A 20091-nucleotide genomic window follows, 5' to 3' on the forward strand; every position below is an offset into this window, starting at 1 on the left:
ACAAGCCATCAAAATATCCTATAAAAGTACTAATGCAGTATCAAAAGAACATTAGAAAAAAAATAAAAACAACAGAAAAAGTGTTTGTGTAGAATTTTGTAGGACTTTAATGCAGACTTTTTCAGGTTTCAGAAAATAGTCCATATTCACTTTAATCAACTGGATTATGTTCTCAAAGTAAAATATTTCATACATCCTAAATTAATTTCTAAATCAGAAATCACAACAGTCTAACATGCAGACATTAAACATTTGCTCTACTTACTGAAATGAGACGGTACACTTGATCCCCCATTGGTAGAAAAGAATTTATTTCCCCGTTTCACAGAATTAAAACAAAGTTGATGAGAGATAAACGAGTTTGCACCACAGTGTGGAAGAGGGAAAAAAAAAAAAACACTACATTGTTTAGCAGATCTTTTTTTTTTTCTTTTCCTTTTTTAAGTACACAGTACAGGCTCAAATGCATTCCCCTCCTTCCATCTTAATTGCTTGTTGGAATTTGTTGATTTAAAAAAAAATATATGCTCATCATAACTGGTTGATAAACAACAAACAAAATTCTTTAAACAAAAAGAAAATAAAAAAAACTTTTAAAGTCCAAATAAACCTTTGTGCTTATAAAACACAAAATATAACTAAAAAAAAAACTATGTAAAAAACAAACAAACAAAAAAAAAACCCTTGACAAATTAATATTGCAGGAAATAAGTTTGCCGTGCATTTTTAAAAAAATAAAATGTATTTCTGGTAACAGGGAGTGAACAGCAGTGTGTTTAATTACACAATCGATTTGGCTGGCCTGCACACGTTAGGATGATTAACATCATTTCAACATTACTTGTTAACTTGAGTTCAGTTTATAGGTAGAAAACAACCTGCACAACATCCCATATTAGTTGATGTAATTCCCCGGAATGCCTATCGACCAACACTTGCTTTATCGTTTAATTATTTCTCGAGTCCTGAGGAAGGAGCAGTTTGCAAAAGAGTAGATAGTGGAAATTAGATTGTCAATGCTATTATTGAAGAAGCTAATTGATTTTAAAAGGTACTTCAAATCACCTATTACTGGCTCAGTGGTGTTCATAGGATCTCATTACAGGAAGTAAAATCCAGGAGAAAAACATTAAACAAGCACCACACTGAGTCTTCAATTCATGCATTTTACACTTGTATTTTACATCACGGTTGAATAAGACAACGCAAACCTGGAGGACCTTGAAGACACGTAAGCGTCTGCAGAATAGCAGAGGCATGGCTATTGCTTTTTATGGCTATATTAACAGCCTCTGCTTTTGTACGTTTTTGGTATTAAAGCCAAATATGTTTGATTGTGCAGAGATAAATCAGATGTGTGTATCTTATAAGGCCTCGGTCAAATTAGCTTAGTACAGCAAACATACGGTGAAAAAACTGCAAGTGTTGACCCTGGGCGTTGTCTGGGAAACAGTGCAATTCTTTATATGCATCTCGTGTTATTGTGGAAAAAAAAAAGAAGCTAAATTTAGGGTATAGTGCCTACCCACAGCTATACAAACAAAACTTTCCTTCATTAAGTCAAGTCACTCATATGCTTTTACATTAAACTACAAGCCGAGTCACAGTGCACAGGGTAAAACAAACAGATTAGTCATTTAAGCTCGGAAGAAGTTTTGCCATTTAATTTATACTACACATTTATCACCCTCGTCACTGACATGCCTACACATGGCTGAACCAAAATTTTTAAAACCTGTCCATTTTGGGTGCATAAAAGCTGTCAAATACAGAAGACTACCAGTTAAATGGTTCACGTGCTTGTGGACAAACACCGGGTGCAGTCATCTCGTGTTTATTACACTGTGAAATCGTATGACTTGGACCTCAACCTTAGCCAAATTTGAGATTAATGCAGTCTGTTGGATTGCTGCGTGAACTTCCTTATAAGAGAAAGTGCACTAAACTCACCCCTTAATGGGTTCTGAGACCATAACATTTAATTCATAACATATGCTTTCAAAAGCATTAGCAGCACATTCTCTTAGTTTACATGAAGGTCAGGGCTGCAGTATGGTTTCTTAGTGAAGTATATCTAGGAGTGAAACGCAGCTCACAAGCTACTGCTGAAAAAGGAAATGGAACATCGATCCACACTGACCTAACAGAAAATTCACAATAAAGCTACATCTGCTAACACTGTACAGTAAAAAGCTCTGAATTAAAAAGAAATCATAAAAGAAATCATAAAAAAAAGAAAAAAAATCTGCACATTGCACTAAATTCTCCAAGGGTCCAGAGTCATGCAAACCTTTATCATTCCCTTATCTAAGCAAGCATAAGGAAAGAACAAAAACTACAAAAGGAAAAAAAAAAAAAAAAAAAAAAAAAGTGAGCACTAGAGTTACAGTTCCTGAAGGTTGTTCTGGTTACAGCAGAATCAGGGTCAACACGAAACACTCTGACGAGGAGAATAATGAACCTTCAGTGCCAGCTGCAAAGTGGTTACAAAGACAACAGCCTTGAAAGCGAGACAATATGCACTGTACTTACTGGTAATGATCACATATTTTAAAAGGTGCTAGTACTTATCTCCCTATTGTTATAAATATCTCGTGCCTTACCTCTAGCCAACAATCCCTGTGGTTAAAAGTCATTTTAGTATTGATGTGGTCAACCAATATCTTTTAAGATATTGTCTTTTTTTTGTATGTATGCATTATTGAAATACCACCCGGGCAACAGGTCGCCTTAAGCTTGTCTAACGAGTGTGCCGGTCTACTGAATGCGCTTGTGTGCTATAGGCGTCTAGCTGAGGTGCCAGGGCTTAGACTAGACTGTACTATTGGTGGGTGCATTGGTGCCACCCAGCCTCCCCCCTCCCGATATCGCTCTCCTGCAGAAGAAGAGAGCAGTGGAGTTATCAGGTGGCAAGCCCTGCCTACGAGTTCCCTCCCTCCCTCTATCCCAGCCTAGATCCCTTTTTGCTTCCATTTTTATTTAAAATTCCTACTCAGAGCGCGGGATGCTAAACCGCAGCGTTTGATGCAGAGGTTGGCTCCCCCTAACCCCCTCCCACCCTTCCCACCCTCCCTCACACAGACACAGGGTGCAGGGATGATCGTCGTGCCAGCCTCCCCCCTCCAGCAGCAGGGCAATACACACACATGGATGAGTTCCCCTAGTGACCCTCCCGGAGATTCAACCTGGAGAAAAAGATGGAAATTAAACAATTAAATGTTATGTCAATAACAAGTTACTATCATGCATTATTGGCTCTGAAAAAAAATCCCCATAAGTAATGCTTATTAAAAATATTTGTCCAGAAAGATCTATTAGACACTGAGGGGAAGGAAAAAAGTTAATTAAATTAATTAAAATAAAAATCAAGTTACTCATGCTTTTATGTGGCAGTACACGTATTGCCACACTGAAATTCAGTCAATAAAAAATATATATTTCTTAACTTAAATATGTTTGCATTTAAGGCATAAAACAGTTCCTCTATAATCCTACAGTTAAACTATTCACACACTTGTTGGCAACACAGTTTAAACAATAATTGGATTCAATCAGTCGAAAGTGCTCACTCAGGAATAACTTCTGAGGCATTTCATGTATCTGAATGCCTTCTTTGCTTCCAATTTCCAAAACAAAATCCAGTTCACACTCATCATTAAATACTGAACTCTGGATGCAAGCGACATCAAAAAAAAAAAAAAAAAAAAAAAAAGAATGGCTGAAAATGAGTTACACAAGTAAATACAGCTATATTTCATAACATCTGAATAAAACACGAACATGGAGATATCCGATATACCTAACAGGCGTGTCCTGTGTCAGTGAGGAGGGACGTCTAAACGCCGTAGCAGGCCGACAGCCGCTCCTTCAGCTGTGGAGGGAACTGCTCGCAGAACTGCTGCCAGTTCTCTTCTCCCACCTGGTCCTTGAACCCATGCAAGATCTGCAACAGATCACATTAACATGCATTCACACCTTAGTGAGCCATAATGGGGAAAAACTTATGATGTATATAATTTTATACTCATTTTTTATGCTTACCTTGTAAAACATGTCTCTGAGGTCTTCTTTTGGGTTCACCCAGGATGCCACAGCATCACAGAAAAAAATGAAGTCCTGTATGAAACACACACACTGGGGGTTAACTTTCAGAATAAAAAGACTTTTATTCATTTGCAATAACACATAGCCAGACATCCGAATCCTTACTGCTAATTACAGAGCAATGGCACACGGAAGGAGCAAACATTACAGTAGTAGCAAGTCTACCCTTATGAGGCATTTGGAGCATTTAGAATTCAAGAATTGAGGACAGATACAACATAATTAAGGGCAGCAACATTAGCAGACAATCCTTGTATCATTTTTGGGAAAAAAAATAACAAGAAATGGAAATGTTAAGGCCCTATAACCACCTCCAAGTCTAAACATTTCATCATGTCAAATCTTTGTAGAAGCGGTAATTATTTTATCATGACCTATGTAGAATGGTAAAATCAAACAAGTTTAAAGTATTTGTGGGCACCTGTGCCATGCAAAAAGTTGGCACACCAACTATAATATTTCCAGCTTTTTCTTATTTTTTTTGTAATAACCTACTGGTCAGTGCCATTACAAGCAAGATCGCAATGTTCATTTTGTTGAACTACGTTTCCATAGAACTGCCTTTGCTGCTGTTAATAAATGTGTAAAGACCATGCTGGTTACAGGCTGGTTTAAGTGTGGTTCCTCAGTGGGTTACATGTTTGGCTTCCTTAAACATATCTTTTTCACTTTGTTAAACCGTGCTTCATTTTGTTTCTGGAAGTTAATAAAAAAATAAAAATTAAATTGCATTGACAATCATTAGTAAATGTTTATTTACCTGCACCACACCTCCAGGATTTACCCCAATCATTAAACAAATGCCTCTGAAGGCCGAATCTTTTTCCTCATTGTCCCTGATGTTTCGGAGCGACTGACACCTGAATTACAGAAAATTTAATTGTGTAAAAAAATTTGTGTAAAAAATAAATAAGTAAACAAAGATATATTAATAATCAAATGTAAAAAAATCAAATATCCATGTGTTACATGGAAGGTAGGATTAGGAAGGCAGGGTTAAAAGACTCACCATGGTCGTATGAACTGAGGCAGCATGGGTGCCACCTCCTGAGGACAAACGTATCCCAGCCGACCAATTGTGATGGCTGTTTCAGAAGAGAATAAAAAAAAAAGTATAATATAAATGTGAAAGTCCACAGCTTTGATTGTTTTTCTGTGCCTGTATTACAGTTCATTATAAGATGTCAGCGTGGCACAGAAGGAAACCAGAAGTCACTCTGTGACAGTCATACCCGTGTTCTCCAGCAGGGTCTTGGGGGTATTGGGTCTATTTATAATCTCCACCAGGTTGTTAAGCACCAGTCCCACATATGGCTCCATCTCTGCACCTGAGACCACAAGAGAAAAACAGCTTAGAGACACAGTAAACATGGGATAGAGGAAAGCATCCAACCAAAACTAGGTACCACTAATCACTAGGGTTATTCATCTCAAGTAAAGTACAGCAGTCTGTTGTCACATCAACGTCCTTCCTATCTCACCTGTACAATCACCTCCCTGCTTCCTGTCACCTGACCCTGCAGAGATACCAAACACTGTCACTAGCCTGCCTGCAGCCTGGCATGCAAAAAACGAATGTGCGCACACACGCAAGATGCCTAGCAAAAGTTGTCCTAGCAGGTTTCTCAAAAGCTAATGACAATTTTATATTAACATTCCTTCGAGAAATACACAAACTTACTACATTATTAGAAACTCATGCACACCTATTCGAGGCAATCATACCAATCTTGTGCGAGAAGCGTGATACATAAAAACATACACATACATATCAGGAGCTTTAAGTAAACGTTCACATCAAACATGGGGGGAGGAGCTGTAGACTAAGACTAGACACTGTACTGAAATTTTATTTTTAAAAAAAATTCTGGTAAAATTTGGCTGTGGCATCACCAAGTCATAATTTGATAAGTCATTTAACTTAAAGCTTCTGGCTGGTCATGCATGGGTTCAAATAAATAAATAAATGAATAATTAAATAAATGAATGAATATAAAAAGCAAAGCACAAGCAACGTAAACTGCTTTTCACCGAGGCTCCAGTGTGAAAAGAGCACAGATTTCTCCCATACCCGTTTTGTCCCAAGACTAAAACAGTTATGTGTAAAATCTGCATTTATTATTATATAACCAAAGTTTAGGTAGATGGGATTTCCATTCCTGTCACACGGATATTTAAAACTTGCTTAATGGTAACCACCAGTATTACAAAATGCATTCAAACTCACCCATCTGTATGGAGATCTCGCCGATGGCCCAGGTGGCGTTATTACACACAGAAATGAACTCTGGATTTAGGTTTAACCCCAAAATAGGCATGAACTCAGCTGAAGAAAACATACACATATACATATATACACAAATAAATAAAGAAAAAGATTTATATTTAATAAAAAGAATTTAGATTATAGTCATTGAACATCCCCAACACTCTGTACACGGGTGTGGTATAAAACCTTCTGCCAATGATTTATAGCATTTAGAGAGCAATTGCCCAGGCAGAACTCACAGATGCAGGGTTTGACATGAAGGAAGCAGGCCTTGGTTAGGTCTCCCAACAGCGCAAATGAGCTCTGCCTCACCTCTGGCATAGTGTCCTACAGAGAAAATATTTTAACTACACATACATACATGCGTGCATGCATACACAAACGTACACAAGCTGTGATCGCAGGGAGACTGTCGAGGCGATTTTAGTTAGATTTTTGAGCAGTGCAATTTGCAAATTAATTTGATGCGATAGTATTAACTTTTGTTTAATTTGTGATAAAACAGCTATATTTCCTACTGATTATAAACCATTAAAGTCTTCTTAATGCCCTCTTCTCACTGAAACAGGAAACACCTATTGGGTACGGCATCTCCATGCTCATGTTTGATTCACTTGATAAGTAACTTGTGCAGATTTTATTATTCTTTTTAAATGTCATAACTCAACAATTAGTTTGTCCCCCCAATTAGTTTTTCTGCACCAGACTCCACTTCAATAGGTGGTAGTATTGCATTAATTGCTCATAAAATCAAAAGTGACTGGGGTAAAATGGATAACATGAACGCATTTTAATTTTTTTGCGAAAATTGTGGTATTTTTAATTAGACAAGAATTATACATGAGAAAGTGTACTAAATAATTCAGTGTGTGATTAAGATTTAAGATTAATTAAACTGTATAATTGATTAAATCACACCTCTCTTATACAGATAGACAGACACTTCAGATACTTGATTGTTCCCGAAGGAAATTCCACACACTTGTGGTTTTGTCTCTTGGGTACCTGCATGCACTGGAAGAGGAGGGTCATGATGTTGCTGCGAGCCACGAGTCTCTCAACGTGTCCTCCCAGGCCCTCGGCCAAGCCACTCAGGAGATCCAAGGCCACAATCATGAAGTCTTTATCAGGAGCCTCGTACTGCTCTGGATGCTGGTTATACATCTACAAGGATGAAAGACGGATAAGGAAGTGCTCACTTATTTAAAATAAAAATTCCATACACAAAAAAAGTAAAGGATTTATCATCTATTCAGTTATTTTAAATAAAGTTTGTCGAGTTCCTCAAATGTAAACCACAAATACAACATGTTCTACTAGACCTTTATTGGTAAACATGACTACATAACCTTTTTTGCAATAGTATTTGGTTCCACTGTAAAGCAAACTCAGGTTTAATAAAACTATACATACATTTTTATATATATATATATATATATATATAGAACAAATTACTACACTACACATACTTCTGATAAATTGCGACTACAGAGTTTTCAGGTATTACATCAATGGCTATACTTTACTGGGACACAGCAGAGCTAATATTACCAACATACCACTAACTATTTTAACTACACAGTCTGAGTGTTTGTGGTCATGTGCATGCTTTCACCATTGCCTGAGCGAGGGTTTTCTGCACCAGAGTGACACAGCGCTGATACACTGGTTCACAGTAGGGCAGGAAGCCACTCTGTAGAGCTGTGGCCACTGATGAGAGACACTAGAGAACAAGAGAGAGGATCTCACCAAAAATATTACCACTGAGCAATATGCGACATTGTATTTAATTAAATAAAGCATTTAATTTATCCCATAATAATGTCCTTACCTCCAACAAGGGGAACAGATCCTTGTCCTCATCTTTCAGCTCATTCCATTTCTGGATCAGAGGGGGCATCAGTTTCTGAATATATTCCTAAAAGAAAGTAAAATAAACATAGCAAATTTATAAGTTTAAGCGATTAATAATTTGGAGATAAAAATGCAGCATATAAACCAAGATATATATATATTTTATTTATTTATTTATTTTTTTTTTATGAGAGATCCTTAAGACAAGTGCTGAAAACCTACAGGCTGGTTGAGATGATGTCCCACAGAATCAGCCAGTGTCCCAATGGCATCATACAGAATGAGCAGGTTTTTGTGCTGGTATTTCCCAAAAGCGAAGACCAGTGTATCCAAAATAAAGCCAAGATAGGGAACAAGTTCTGTGCAAGCCTCCTCCTCCAGAGTTGCAAACGCGCTGTAAGAAAAAGGAAACATGAGCAAGGCTTCTAGGATATGGATTAAGTCAAGCTCGCACTTTCTTCTTTGTCTTTCGGCTGTTCCCTTTAGGGGTTGCCACATCAAATCATCTGCCTCCATCTAACCCTCTCCTCCACTTCCTCTTCTTTCACCCCAACTAACTTCATGTTCTCCCTCACTGCATCCATAAATCTCCTCTTTGGTCTTCCTTTAGACTTCCTGCCTGTCAGCATCCTTCTACCGATATAGTCACAATCTCTCCTCTGAACATGTCCAAAACACCTCAATCTGGCCTCTGACTTTATCTCCAAAACCTCTAACGTGGGTTGTCCCTCTGATAAACTCATTCTTGATCCTATCCATCCTTGTCACTCCCAAAAAGAACCTGAACATCTTCATCTCTGCTACCTCCAACACTGACTCACTGTCTCTAAGCCGTAGTGCACCGCTGGTCTCACCACTGTCTTGAACACCTTCCCTTTCATTCTTGCTGATACCCTTGTCACATAACTCACCTGACACTTTTCCCCCATTTCAACCTGCCTGTACCCGCCTCTTCACCTCCTTTCTACACTCTGTTACTCTGGACTGCTGACCCTAAGTACTTAAAGTCCTGCACCCTCTTTACCTCTGCTCCCTGTAGCCTCACCATTCCACTTCACAGGTCACCATTTATCATTCACACAAATGTATTCTGTCTTGCTATGGCTAACCGTTATTCCTTTGCTTTCTAGAGCGTACCTCCATCTCTCTAGAATTTCCTTAACCTGTTCCCTGCTCTCGCTACAAAGCACAATGTCATCTGCAAGCTCACAATTTAATGCGTCTTAAAACAAATAAATCCTAAACGACACTGAAAACACATGTCCTGCCAATGGAACTGGAAGCAAAAGTATGACACTAGAATAATGTCAAAGTTAGTTAAGTGCAAATGAGAAACACCGCAAGGATTTAGAAGAGCTCTGCATGCAAATCAAACAGCCACGCACACATTTATTTTTGGCAGTGTAGTATGGGAACCTGTGTATGGCATTACATTACTATATATATATATATAAAAAAAAAAATCATGCAAGTGAAATAAAGCATATAGCATGAATAACTAATATAAAAGTGTTACGTTCACATAATCTTGATAATTATTTTGGCCTAAATAGTGCAGCTTTAGAACAAAGCACATTCATCATTTCTTGTTCAACTATAACTTGATTGTCTAAAATCTACATAGTAATTGCTCCTATTGTTTCTTTTTCACACATACCTGCAGGCGGCCTCCTGCACCCTCTTATTGCCATCAAGAATGCGTTTCAGCAGCTCCGTCATGAGGGGTTTGAGGTAGGCGTCAGGCGGCTGGCTCACCACCCAGTGAGCGTAGCGGCTCAGCGTCCAGCAAGCAATGGAGCGAACCAGAGCTTTCTTATCACACAGACACTGAATTAGGTGAGGAATCAACTCTGGCAGGTAGGGAACCATTCCCTGGACACACCCTATACAGGGGAAAGTATAAACACAGAAAATAATAAGTGGGAAGTTCTGCTTACTCAGTTAAAACAACTGTATGCTACAATCTGAGAATTAGAAAGGCAAAAAAAAAAAAAAAAAAAAAAATTATATATATATATATATATATATATATATATATATATATATATATATATATATTATATATAAAATCTGCATGTTAAATAACTGGATAGCAAATTTGATTACCCTCAGCAATGGCCCCGAGGACCAGGATGCCGGACTCCTTGATCACCCAATCTGGGTGAAACAGCAGGTCTTTGAGCAGAGGGAGCAGGTGGGGCAGCAGTTCATCCCGAAACACATTCGCCAAAACATCCAGAGCTGCAGCTGAGCATTTACCTAAAAATAAATAAATGATGCTCATTCTGTATCTATTTCTTTTAAACAATATCGTTTTAACAGTTTAAACTTGCACAAAAGAAATATCCCTACAAGAATGCTTTCAAATATATTATGCTTCAAGCCGGTGTAATTTAGTAATATTTTTGGTTAAATCCCAATTACTCATTACTTTATGTATAACTAACAGTTTAAAATGTATTAGTTATTCATATGACTTCTACATATGTTATTTCAACTTCTACTGATTAATCTATTTTTATTTTTAACTTAATTGCGGTGGTTTTTGGTTTTGTTCTTAATTCTTTATAATTTGCTGTTTTGAGTTACCATACATGTTCAATGTCCTCGGGTGTTGAAAAGGCACTCATTACTAAAACGCATCAATATAATTATTTCAGCTTAAGGCAAAATGAGTCTGGAACGTGTGGTTTTGCCTCACTGGGCTCACAGTGGATCAGACAGTATGAATACTTCAACATCATGGACAGTCAAGGTATAGCTTATCGTCACCTCCACTCAATCCAGCAAGGCTCTCACCACGTCATATAACGTTTATTCATAAGCTTCCATCACTACACACTAACTAATGCTGTGTAAACATCTCTTACCTAAAAACGGATGCACTTTCCTCTTACAAATGCAAAGAAATACGAGTAAGAAAACGTAACCTGAGAAGGGTAGGTGTGAGCACTTACGTAGATTCCAGTCAGACAGAGTGTCGTCATCGTCATCATCATCTTCGTCAATGTCCTCCCCCTCCTCTCCTTCGCCTCCCTCGTGCTGCAGCGTGACTGTGCGAGACTTGTGGAAACGCGGTTTAATGTCTTGCTCACTGTCCGGAACAGCCTCGTCCTCCTCGACATCACCCTCCAAGGTCAAACAAACAGCAGATTAGAACTGAAAGGCTTTATGGTGACCTAAACAGTCTTCTTTCACACAACCAAGTTACGACTGCTGCATTTTCAAATCATACTATTTCCTCGCCAGTCTAAAACAAACATCAACACAGGAATGCGTCAAGAATAAAACTGTGGATTAAATTATTTATTCAAATTCGTAAATGAAAAGCGAGTTCTAAATTTAACTGTGTGACCGTTTTTCAACAAAGCCGCCTGAGATGCATGACGAGCGAGTTAAGAGAAATCACACCTTCCGCCCACACAGTAAGATTACATTAGCTGTAATACTTAACAGTCTGCTTAAGCAGCACAGAAACGGTTCCATTCCCACAAACACACACATTAAACCCAACAAGCTGCAAACAAGGGGCCTCTGGGTCAGACAGTATGAATACATGAAACATCATAGATAAGTCTCAAGATTAAAAATATCATCATTCCCAATGACAGGCCATAAACCAGACAAAAGCAATTAGATGTGGAAAATGGGATGGGGATTTTGGGGGGGAGGGGGTGTGCGTGTTTAGGACTAAATGAAAAATGTGCTTACCTTCAGCAAAATGATGTCGATTTCAGAGTACTTCATGCCATTAACCAAGATTGGGATCAGTCTAAAAGGAGGCAGATTTAAAATACTTGAATGCATTTATTCTGCTAACAGCTGCTCAGCTGCACAGGAGGCAAAAATAAATTGAATTCATACTCTATCCAACCCCATAGTTGATATTCACAGCACCTAGCCAAGTTTACAGATACCAGATACAGAGATCATTTAAGTAGTCTGTACAGCTTTATTTTATAGCATATGAAAGAGTAATGACTCAATCGCACAATCTGGTACCACAAAAACAAACGGGGCCTTTTCAATGTGTGCATTTCTGTAAATGTGCTACGCGTAAGTCAAGTCTTCTGTGAAAAACCAGCAATGAAGCATCTTTTGGGTATTAATATCTATAATTGATTTTAAATCTCACTCTAATGTAACAGGAAAATGCTGTAAGGAATGCTAAAATACCCATACTTTACCCCTACTTGATTTTATTTCTAATGGCCAATTTCTAACTGACTAACAGTACTCAGAGGATCATCACGTGCTCCCTCCTAGACACATGAAAGCAATCAGATACATTTTAAACCTCCACCCACGTAAAATCAACAGGAAAAAACAAAAAGCACCAAGTAAAGTGCTATTCACCCACTTCTACCCGAGTTATCGCAGTTGTTTATGACTGGCTACCGTGACTGATTTACAGACATGGAAAAAGTATGCCACCCCTTCATCTCTTAAAACACAACTGATTTTGATTTATTGGACTCAACCATATGTGGCTATATTACCATTGACGTTCAAACTCACAAGGTCCTGGAGATGGGGGAAAATCTACTGTGCCACCAGGAAAGCACTGAAATAAACTTTCTAGTACTCCGGTCACATGAAGGTTGGCTGAGAGACACCGGGCTGCAGTGGATCAGACAGTATGAATACATAAAGCATCACCAACAGTCAAGGACTTGGGTGTCATCATCTCCATGGTAACAGGATGAATGTAAGATCTACACTTTACCTGTCACCACCCAGAACGCCTCTCAGCCACTTTTTATGCTAGTAAACTCCTTTATGGACAATCTTCTCTATGGTCTATTCTCACACAATGTTTAGTTCTTAATTCAGTATGGCCTGTTTCAGATTAAAGATGAAATGTGTATTAATAAGTAGGTTTTGCTCTGTAATTGAGAAAGCATCACAATGACTGCGCTATTTTACCATGATATAACCTTGTTAGGTCATGTTCACACTACAAGCCGAAGTGACCCATGTTAGATTTTTTTTTTGCCTATACGCGACTCAGATTTGATTTACATATCTATGTGAACATCCCTAACCACATGGAATCTGATCTTTTCAAGTGCGATTTGGAGCACTTTAACAAGCAGTCCGAAATACAGATCTGAAGCACAGTCTGAACAGACAAATTGGTCAATCAGACAATTTCGTGCTACGAAAGATGATACAATTCAGTGACAGAACAGTGAGGTAACGGTGTAGGGCTACCGCAGTATACTAGAAAAATGCTCTGTCCACTTTTTTCTCTCCAAAAAAAGAAGGAATAATTCATACGTTCAAGTTAAAATTTCTATGCATTGATGTAAGCACTCAAGGATCCAATTATTTGAATAGTAAAGCTCATGACATGCAAGTGAACCAATAAAAAAAATTATAATAATAAATGCACAGCACAGCTATTTCCCATTATCTATTCTAAATAAAACTTAAGGATTCTTTAGTTAATAGCTGCTATGCTATTATTTAATTTTACCAGCAAAGCATCCTTTAGTTTTATTTAGATAGATAAAAGTAATAGCAGCAAAAAATAATGCGAGTGTTATGGGTCTGTGCACGTGCTTCAGATGTAGCGTCTATACTTAACAGAATAGCGTTAAACATTTAGAGATTAGGGCGGTGGCTGCAAAACATAATTGGGAGAAAAGTTTAAAGACACATAATGCAACTGCACTGGTAGTGAAGAAAAAAAAATAGTAAAAAACGACTAATCGGCAAACCTGACTAGTGGCAAAGGAAGGCTAAAAGTTAAAAGCACGACTGAAAGAAACTAAAGACATGCCAAGGTTCCAGTGAACATGTCAGATTAAGAGCATGATCTGTTCAGAGATGTACAGGTTATGTTGGAAAATCATACATGAACAACCCAACAGGGGAAGGGGGGAAAAAATGTGTCAGTAAATCAGATAAGGGTCACTTTTGTCGGAACAGTGTAAACACAGCCCATGTTGCAACAGGGACTATTCTGTCTCAGCATGTGTTGGCAGTGTTTCCACAGACCTAAACCTTATGCAAAGGAGTGCGCTTTGCATTTAAAAAGGAAAGGCACCAGCCAAGCGGAAAGTCAAGACCCACCATCTTGTATTATTACTACTGCGTTTGTTCAATCATATCAGTGCTAATGCTAGCTAGAACGCTTGAGACATTCTGCTTAAAAACAGGCTCCCTTCAAAACCTCTAAAAAACAAATCCCCTAAATGACAAAAAAAAACCTGTCTCTGCCATCAGTATTTTACAAAATGTGTAATGTTACAGACACACTGTAGATGTTGGCATCGCTGTCTGGACATCATTTTCTTACAGAAGCATCAGTAGCCCTTAGCCACAAGAGGATGAGGGTTCTGATTTCCAGGAGAGCCAGGTTAGCTAATTTCTAAATATACTCATTTAAGCCTATAATATATTACACACTGATGACTCACTGAACCAGATGTCCTGACAGAACTTCTTTACAGATGGGCTGCTCAGCCAGAGTGAGCCAAAACTCACAAGCCTCCAGAGCTACGTTCTCATCTGGGTCCTGTGTGCGCTGTAGCATGTACTGAAATTGCAAAAACATAAATAAATAAAGGTTTGTGATCGTCATTTCACATCTACTACAAGGATAGGGCTTACCTGAACAATGCTGTGCATGTGTGGAATAAGGCGGTCGATTCGGACCTCAAGCAGCATGACCAGCGCTCGACAAACGTTCTTCCTCACCTCAGAGTCTTCATCTGCAGCCAGCGCAAACAGACTCTGTCGCACCACAGAAAAGACAAGTCAGACGTGAAACACAGCAGTCAGAAAACCAACCAACATATTAAACCTAAAAGAAATGTTACCTCGATAAAGGTGTCGATATTGTCCATCAGAGCTTGAGCTCGACCAATGATGAACTGGTTCACGCAAGCAATAGCGTGAGATCTGTGTAAGCAGAAAATCCAAATGTTATAAAAATAATAATAATCACCTGTGTAATAGATGCATCACAGTTCTGTTAAGATTTATGATGAAACAGATGTGGTCGATCTCTGTGATTTACCTGATCTTAGGACTACAGTGCTTGAAGAACTGAAGGAATTTAGGGATCATGATGTTCAGAGGTCTGTTCAAGGCATCACTATCCAGCAGCTCAGATGAGTCCTCACATATCTTCTGCAGGGCACCAAATGACCCCTGGGCACACAGGAAAAGATAGAGCAGAGGCAACCTGTGTTACTACAAGTCTTAAAATGTTTTATAAAGAGTCATTGTCTACACCAACTGTATTATGTTGTATTTAAGATTACTGTCTGTGGCACATAGAATGTTGTACATTATTTTTTGTGGACAAAGATAATTCTATTTAACAACCATGAGACACTATTATACAGCGATCGATTTCTTAATGCCACAAAATGATCTAATGTGGCTATATTTTTAAAGAAGTCTTTGTGCAGTCTTGCTCTATTTAACTGATGGGATTTCGATCCCGCCCCTTCTCCTTTTTCAAGGGTGGTAATGCTTCACCAATTGATCTCTCCTGCCCCAGGCTGGCTTTGATTAGCTCCTGGCAACCCGAGCCAGCAGCATTAAAAATATGCAATGTCTTTAGCTCAGGTATTACAAATACCACCACTACAGTTAAAGACATGATACAAGCTAAACCTCAGTCAGGGCCTTGTGATGAGCTTTACAGACAGCTTTTAACATCCCTCAAGTTGTACACAAAATAAGAAATAATAGACTCTAAAAACAAGTGCAAACCTCGCAGGTGTTGTAATCCTCAGAGTTGAGTAGGTTGCAGAGCTGAGGCAGCAGCTCAGGCCATGTCTGCAGCTCCCCTTTAGAGGCAATGGTTGTGATCAGGATACCTGCGTGGGAGACGCCATTAGATGCCTTTATCAGCATGGCACTATTTTTTGAGCATGGAGCTCAGCAAATGCAAGAGTCATTTTTATTACACCTTTCAGCCATGTAAATAAATTATTAAGAAGCATATTATGTATCCCTCTGGCAGACGAAAGCAATTCAACACCACATCTTTATCAGGTTCTTATATTTAGAATATGATGTTTTAAACACAAAGAACATACATCAGTAATACAAAGGAAAAATGGTTTAAAAAGGTGGAAACTCCAGTAGACAGAACCATGTTAAGAAATACAGAGCTTCACATTTTTGGCACAGAAGACATACCAATTGTGGCACGAATGAGGGGAGAGGGGTCCCCGATGTTGCTCAGACATTCCTGCTTGATGAAATCTGCCACTGCTGGAGGGAAATTCTGATAGTGAGCTTTTACGTTGTTCTTTAGAATCAGACCGCTCAGCGAACGTGTCGGCTCATCTGCGTGGAGTAAAGAATATGCAGGTTAACCATAAAATGTGAGGAGAACAAAAGGAAAAAAAGGCACAAAAACAGAACTTACCCTCAGATTTCAGTCGTGTCAAGACAAAGATGAGATAGTTGTTAAAGTCTGGAAACTGGTTCAGCTGTTCTAGTTTCTGACAACATGGTTAAGGAAATACAGTATAGAGAGATGCCCATGAGGCAAGCAAGGTAAACCTGCTTGTTCCTCAGTGCACCAGCTGCACCACTGTAAGAGATTGTGAATTAGGGTGTTTCCTGTGTGCGTGCAGACAAAATGTTAAATGCATTTACAAGAGATAGAGATGATGCTTAAAATAATAAATGAAAATGAAAGAAAAGCATCATACCCAGACAAACTTACCTAGTTGAATTGTGTACATTAAATCAGGACTAAATAAAGCGCAAAGACGCAATAAAAGAAACTGCAATCCTTTAAACCAATTCGGCATTTTTGTATAAAAACATTAGGCTTGGCAAACCACATCTGAAAACCCCTCTGAGTATAGTACTCCATAACAACCTAATAGTCAAGATTTTTTTTGTCTTTGGCATGAACAAGAAAAATCACAGAAATTTGGTTATGTCTTAAGCTGATTTGCATATTAAAACAGGAAGTGGATGCCAAATGCAAATTAGGTTAAAAACAATCCCACTTCCTGACTACCTAATGCACTTTTGAGCAGAACACCCCACTGTGCCCATCTCACCCCTGGTAATGCTACCAAGGAGAGAAACACTGAGACAGGATGATTTATTCGCTTTCACCAAAAGCTCTTACTATAGCCGTATGTTGGCTATCTTCACACATACATATATTATTATAAGTCTAGTTAGTGTATTTATCTACTCTTAACACACAATATACAAGTAGTTACAGCATCAAGGTGCGGCACATCCCTGAACTGCATTACATTTAAACAAATGCATCCAAATTAAGCTTTTCACTCATGGCTTTATCATCATACTTAGTTCTTGAACCTAATTATCCATCAGGTAACCACAAACATTTACACCTTTTTGTCCTGGACTGCTTACGCAAAATATCACTGAACCTTACATACACAATGAACCACTTCAAGTTATTACACAAGGAACAGTTTTCCATTGAGCAGGATACTTGCTGCACAGCTCTCTGTGTTGCTGTGTTAGGAGACTGAGAGTCTTTCAGGAGCTGAAGGACCTGCTGGAGTCCTTGTTCATCTGGCTGCCACTCCATCCTACACACACAAACACACAAACAGAAACCTAAGAACCATGTCCCAATCGTGAAGTATCTTGATGCACGGCCAGCAAATTTAAAGGTATTCTCTGCTCTCGACAAAACCCAACTCAATTTACATTAGATTTACATTTTCATTCGTTTGGTATATCCAAAACTTCCACATTAGTGATGTTCTGTACCCAAGGGCCGTGTACAGATGTTTGAGGTATGCACCTAGTAGGTCTGTGATCTGTCAATAAACAAGTACAATGGAGTCAATCTTTACACGGTGCCCATTACTTTTGACATCTTGGACAATTTTATGAACGCTCGCCCCATACCCATGCGTGTGCAGTTCAAGTGAGAGATTGGCGCATACACATAAGGGACCAATAGCACTAATGTTGCATTCTAAACATTGACCTGGGTACATTTGCTTTCTTTTGCTACCATCAGGCTCAAATGGTTAAGACACTGTATTAATGATAAGAAGGTTGGCGGTTCAAGCCCCAGCAACAGCAAGTGAAATCTGGTGCCACAGAGATGTTCGACATGATTCGACAAGGTTACGACGATGCCGCAATGAGTCGCTCGAGGTGTTTTGAGTGGCATGCACGCTTTAAGAGCAAAACATAATCACTGGAACACGAAGGGAGATCAGGAAGACCTTCACTGAGCCCAAACCACCGAAAATGTAGGCAACTTGTGTATGAACATCTGAGAAATTCCACATCCACTTTCTCGGCAGAAAATAATTAAGCCCAGTGGTACCTCGACATACAAATTTAATCTGATCCGGAGGCGAGTTCCTAACGTGAAATTGCAAAGCGCATTTTCCCATAGGAAATGATGTAAATGCAGATAATCCGTTCCAGCCACGCAATTACCACCAATATATCCATAGGAACTCGGCTCGGGACAAAATTAAATTCGTACCAGAGATACCACTGTATTAATAAGTAAATAATATGTAATACAGGACATTCTTGTAAACAGAGCTAATCTTGGAACTTTATGATACCACCTGGTACATTTGATTAGTTCAGGGTTAAGGGCCTTGTTCAAGGGCCCACACGGTGGTAACTAGGTGGTGGGGTTTGAACCTAGAACTTTCTGATCAGTAGCCAAATGTCTTAACCACTGGACTACACACTTGGGGTCTAAAGGAGCAAATCAAAGCGAACCTGAACGAACTACGTGATTTCCCAAACGACCTGCTAGCGTGATGGACGATGGAGAGGAAGGCCGCGGATGAGACAGACGGCACTGCGCGGTAGATGTGTCAGTGTACAGCCGGCTGCTCTTCACTTCATCACCGCTGGAGGATTTGGGGATAAACCCAATGCCCCAGGATGACTTTAATCCCCGAGGAACAGCGTGCCGCCTGATTAGCCGATACCGGCTGCTAGCTTAGCAACGTAGCCTCGCTTTATTTCCCACCTGAGCGAGTGTTAGAGGACTGAACTGCTTACACAAGAGCACATCTGGCGAAGAATTATTCACCGCTGCATAACTAAAGCGCAATTTAAAAAAAAGAGTTTTTCAATAAATCTAAATATTAAACATTTAGCGAATAACGTTAGCTAGTTATCCTACCTAATTAGCAGAACTCGCGTTTTTTTATATTATATTATTATTTTGCTCCCTGGTTAGTTAAATACAGTGGTACATGTTTATTAATTCACGTTAATTAGACGTTAAGCTCGTTATTACACGATATGTTTAAAAGAGGCAGCCGTTATCCCGGTGTCGTAGCTCTGCTACTAAGCATGATAGCTAGCGCAGCGGCCTCGCAGTGCGCCGGAGACCATGTGGAGGAGCTGAGCTCGGGAGCACCAGGCCGGCGCGGTTAGAGCTACGAGCCGCAGGAGGAACTCAACACCCGTTTGAAATTTTATATCAGGAAACGTCGCGTCGAGTAAACATGTATTTATTACCACAAATACAAACTGCGCTGTACCAGAGAAGCTTAAAGTCGAGGCGAGCCGCCGCAAAGCCACAGCCGCGTTAGCTTCACTGCTAACCGGATTCGATTACTCAGCTCCGTGCGAAGTTTGACTTTAACACGACGACGCCTCCACTCGCCTCCTTACTCAGCGTTACTCCACTAACTACCGTTCGATTAGCCGCGTATACTCGCACACGGTTTTATTTAGACATACTTACAGACACTGTACGCAGAGGCCTGTTGAGCCGAAAAGGACGCATGCAACAGTGTGATAGCGAATGAAGCCGCACAGCGCCGCAGTCTAAACACGCCGCGCTCACAAAGCCTTCGAGCCGGAAGCGCTTATAGCCTTCTAATGGTCGTAAGCTTTCATTTTCC

At 39.3% G+C, this 20091-nt stretch overlaps 1 protein-coding gene and 2 non-coding genes across 4 annotated transcripts; all 3 read right to left on the bottom strand.

Annotated features, from left to right (window-relative positions):
• Window positions 1–3076: 3076 nt before the first annotated feature.
• tnpo2a (transportin 2a) lies at window positions 3077–20062 on the bottom strand. 2 transcript variants are annotated; one of them, XM_053514383.1, is made up of 26 exons: window positions 19932–20062; window positions 17682–17781; window positions 16623–16698; window positions 16391–16540; window positions 15959–16065; window positions 15255–15388; window positions 15055–15136; window positions 14846–14968; window positions 14653–14771; window positions 11939–11999; window positions 11185–11356; window positions 10334–10486; window positions 9885–10110; window positions 8450–8621; window positions 8205–8291; window positions 7989–8096; window positions 7379–7537; window positions 6613–6700; window positions 6332–6430; window positions 5586–5621; window positions 5337–5432; window positions 5114–5189; window positions 4865–4964; window positions 4042–4116; window positions 3800–3943; window positions 3077–3185 (listed from the first exon to the last, which is right to left on the bottom strand). In XM_053514383.1, exons 2-25 carry the CDS (start codon window positions 17778–17780, stop codon window positions 3836–3838), a joined length of 2706 nt encoding a protein of 901 aa, XP_053370358.1. In that variant the 5' UTR covers window position 17781; window positions 19932–20062; the 3' UTR covers window positions 3077–3185; window positions 3800–3835. The 2 variants fall into 2 exon arrangements, with proteins under 2 accessions (XP_053370358.1, XP_053370359.1); XM_053514384.1 differs by lacking the exon at window positions 5586–5621 and having other exon boundaries at window positions 19932–20061.
• Window positions 11762–11832, bottom strand: LOC128545133 (small nucleolar RNA SNORD41). The gene has a single exon (XR_008365846.1). It is a non-coding gene; the product is annotated as a small nucleolar RNA SNORD41 (small nucleolar RNA).
• On the bottom strand, window positions 12853–12920 carry LOC128545134 (small nucleolar RNA SNORD41). Its single transcript, XR_008365847.1, has one exon. It is a non-coding gene; the product is annotated as a small nucleolar RNA SNORD41 (small nucleolar RNA).
• Window positions 20063–20091: the final 29 nt, after the last annotated feature.

Source organism: Clarias gariepinus, chromosome 16 (genome assembly GCF_024256425.1).
Source record: "Clarias gariepinus isolate MV-2021 ecotype Netherlands chromosome 16, CGAR_prim_01v2, whole genome shotgun sequence".
Classification (NCBI taxonomy): domain Eukaryota; kingdom Metazoa; phylum Chordata; class Actinopteri; order Siluriformes; family Clariidae; genus Clarias; species Clarias gariepinus.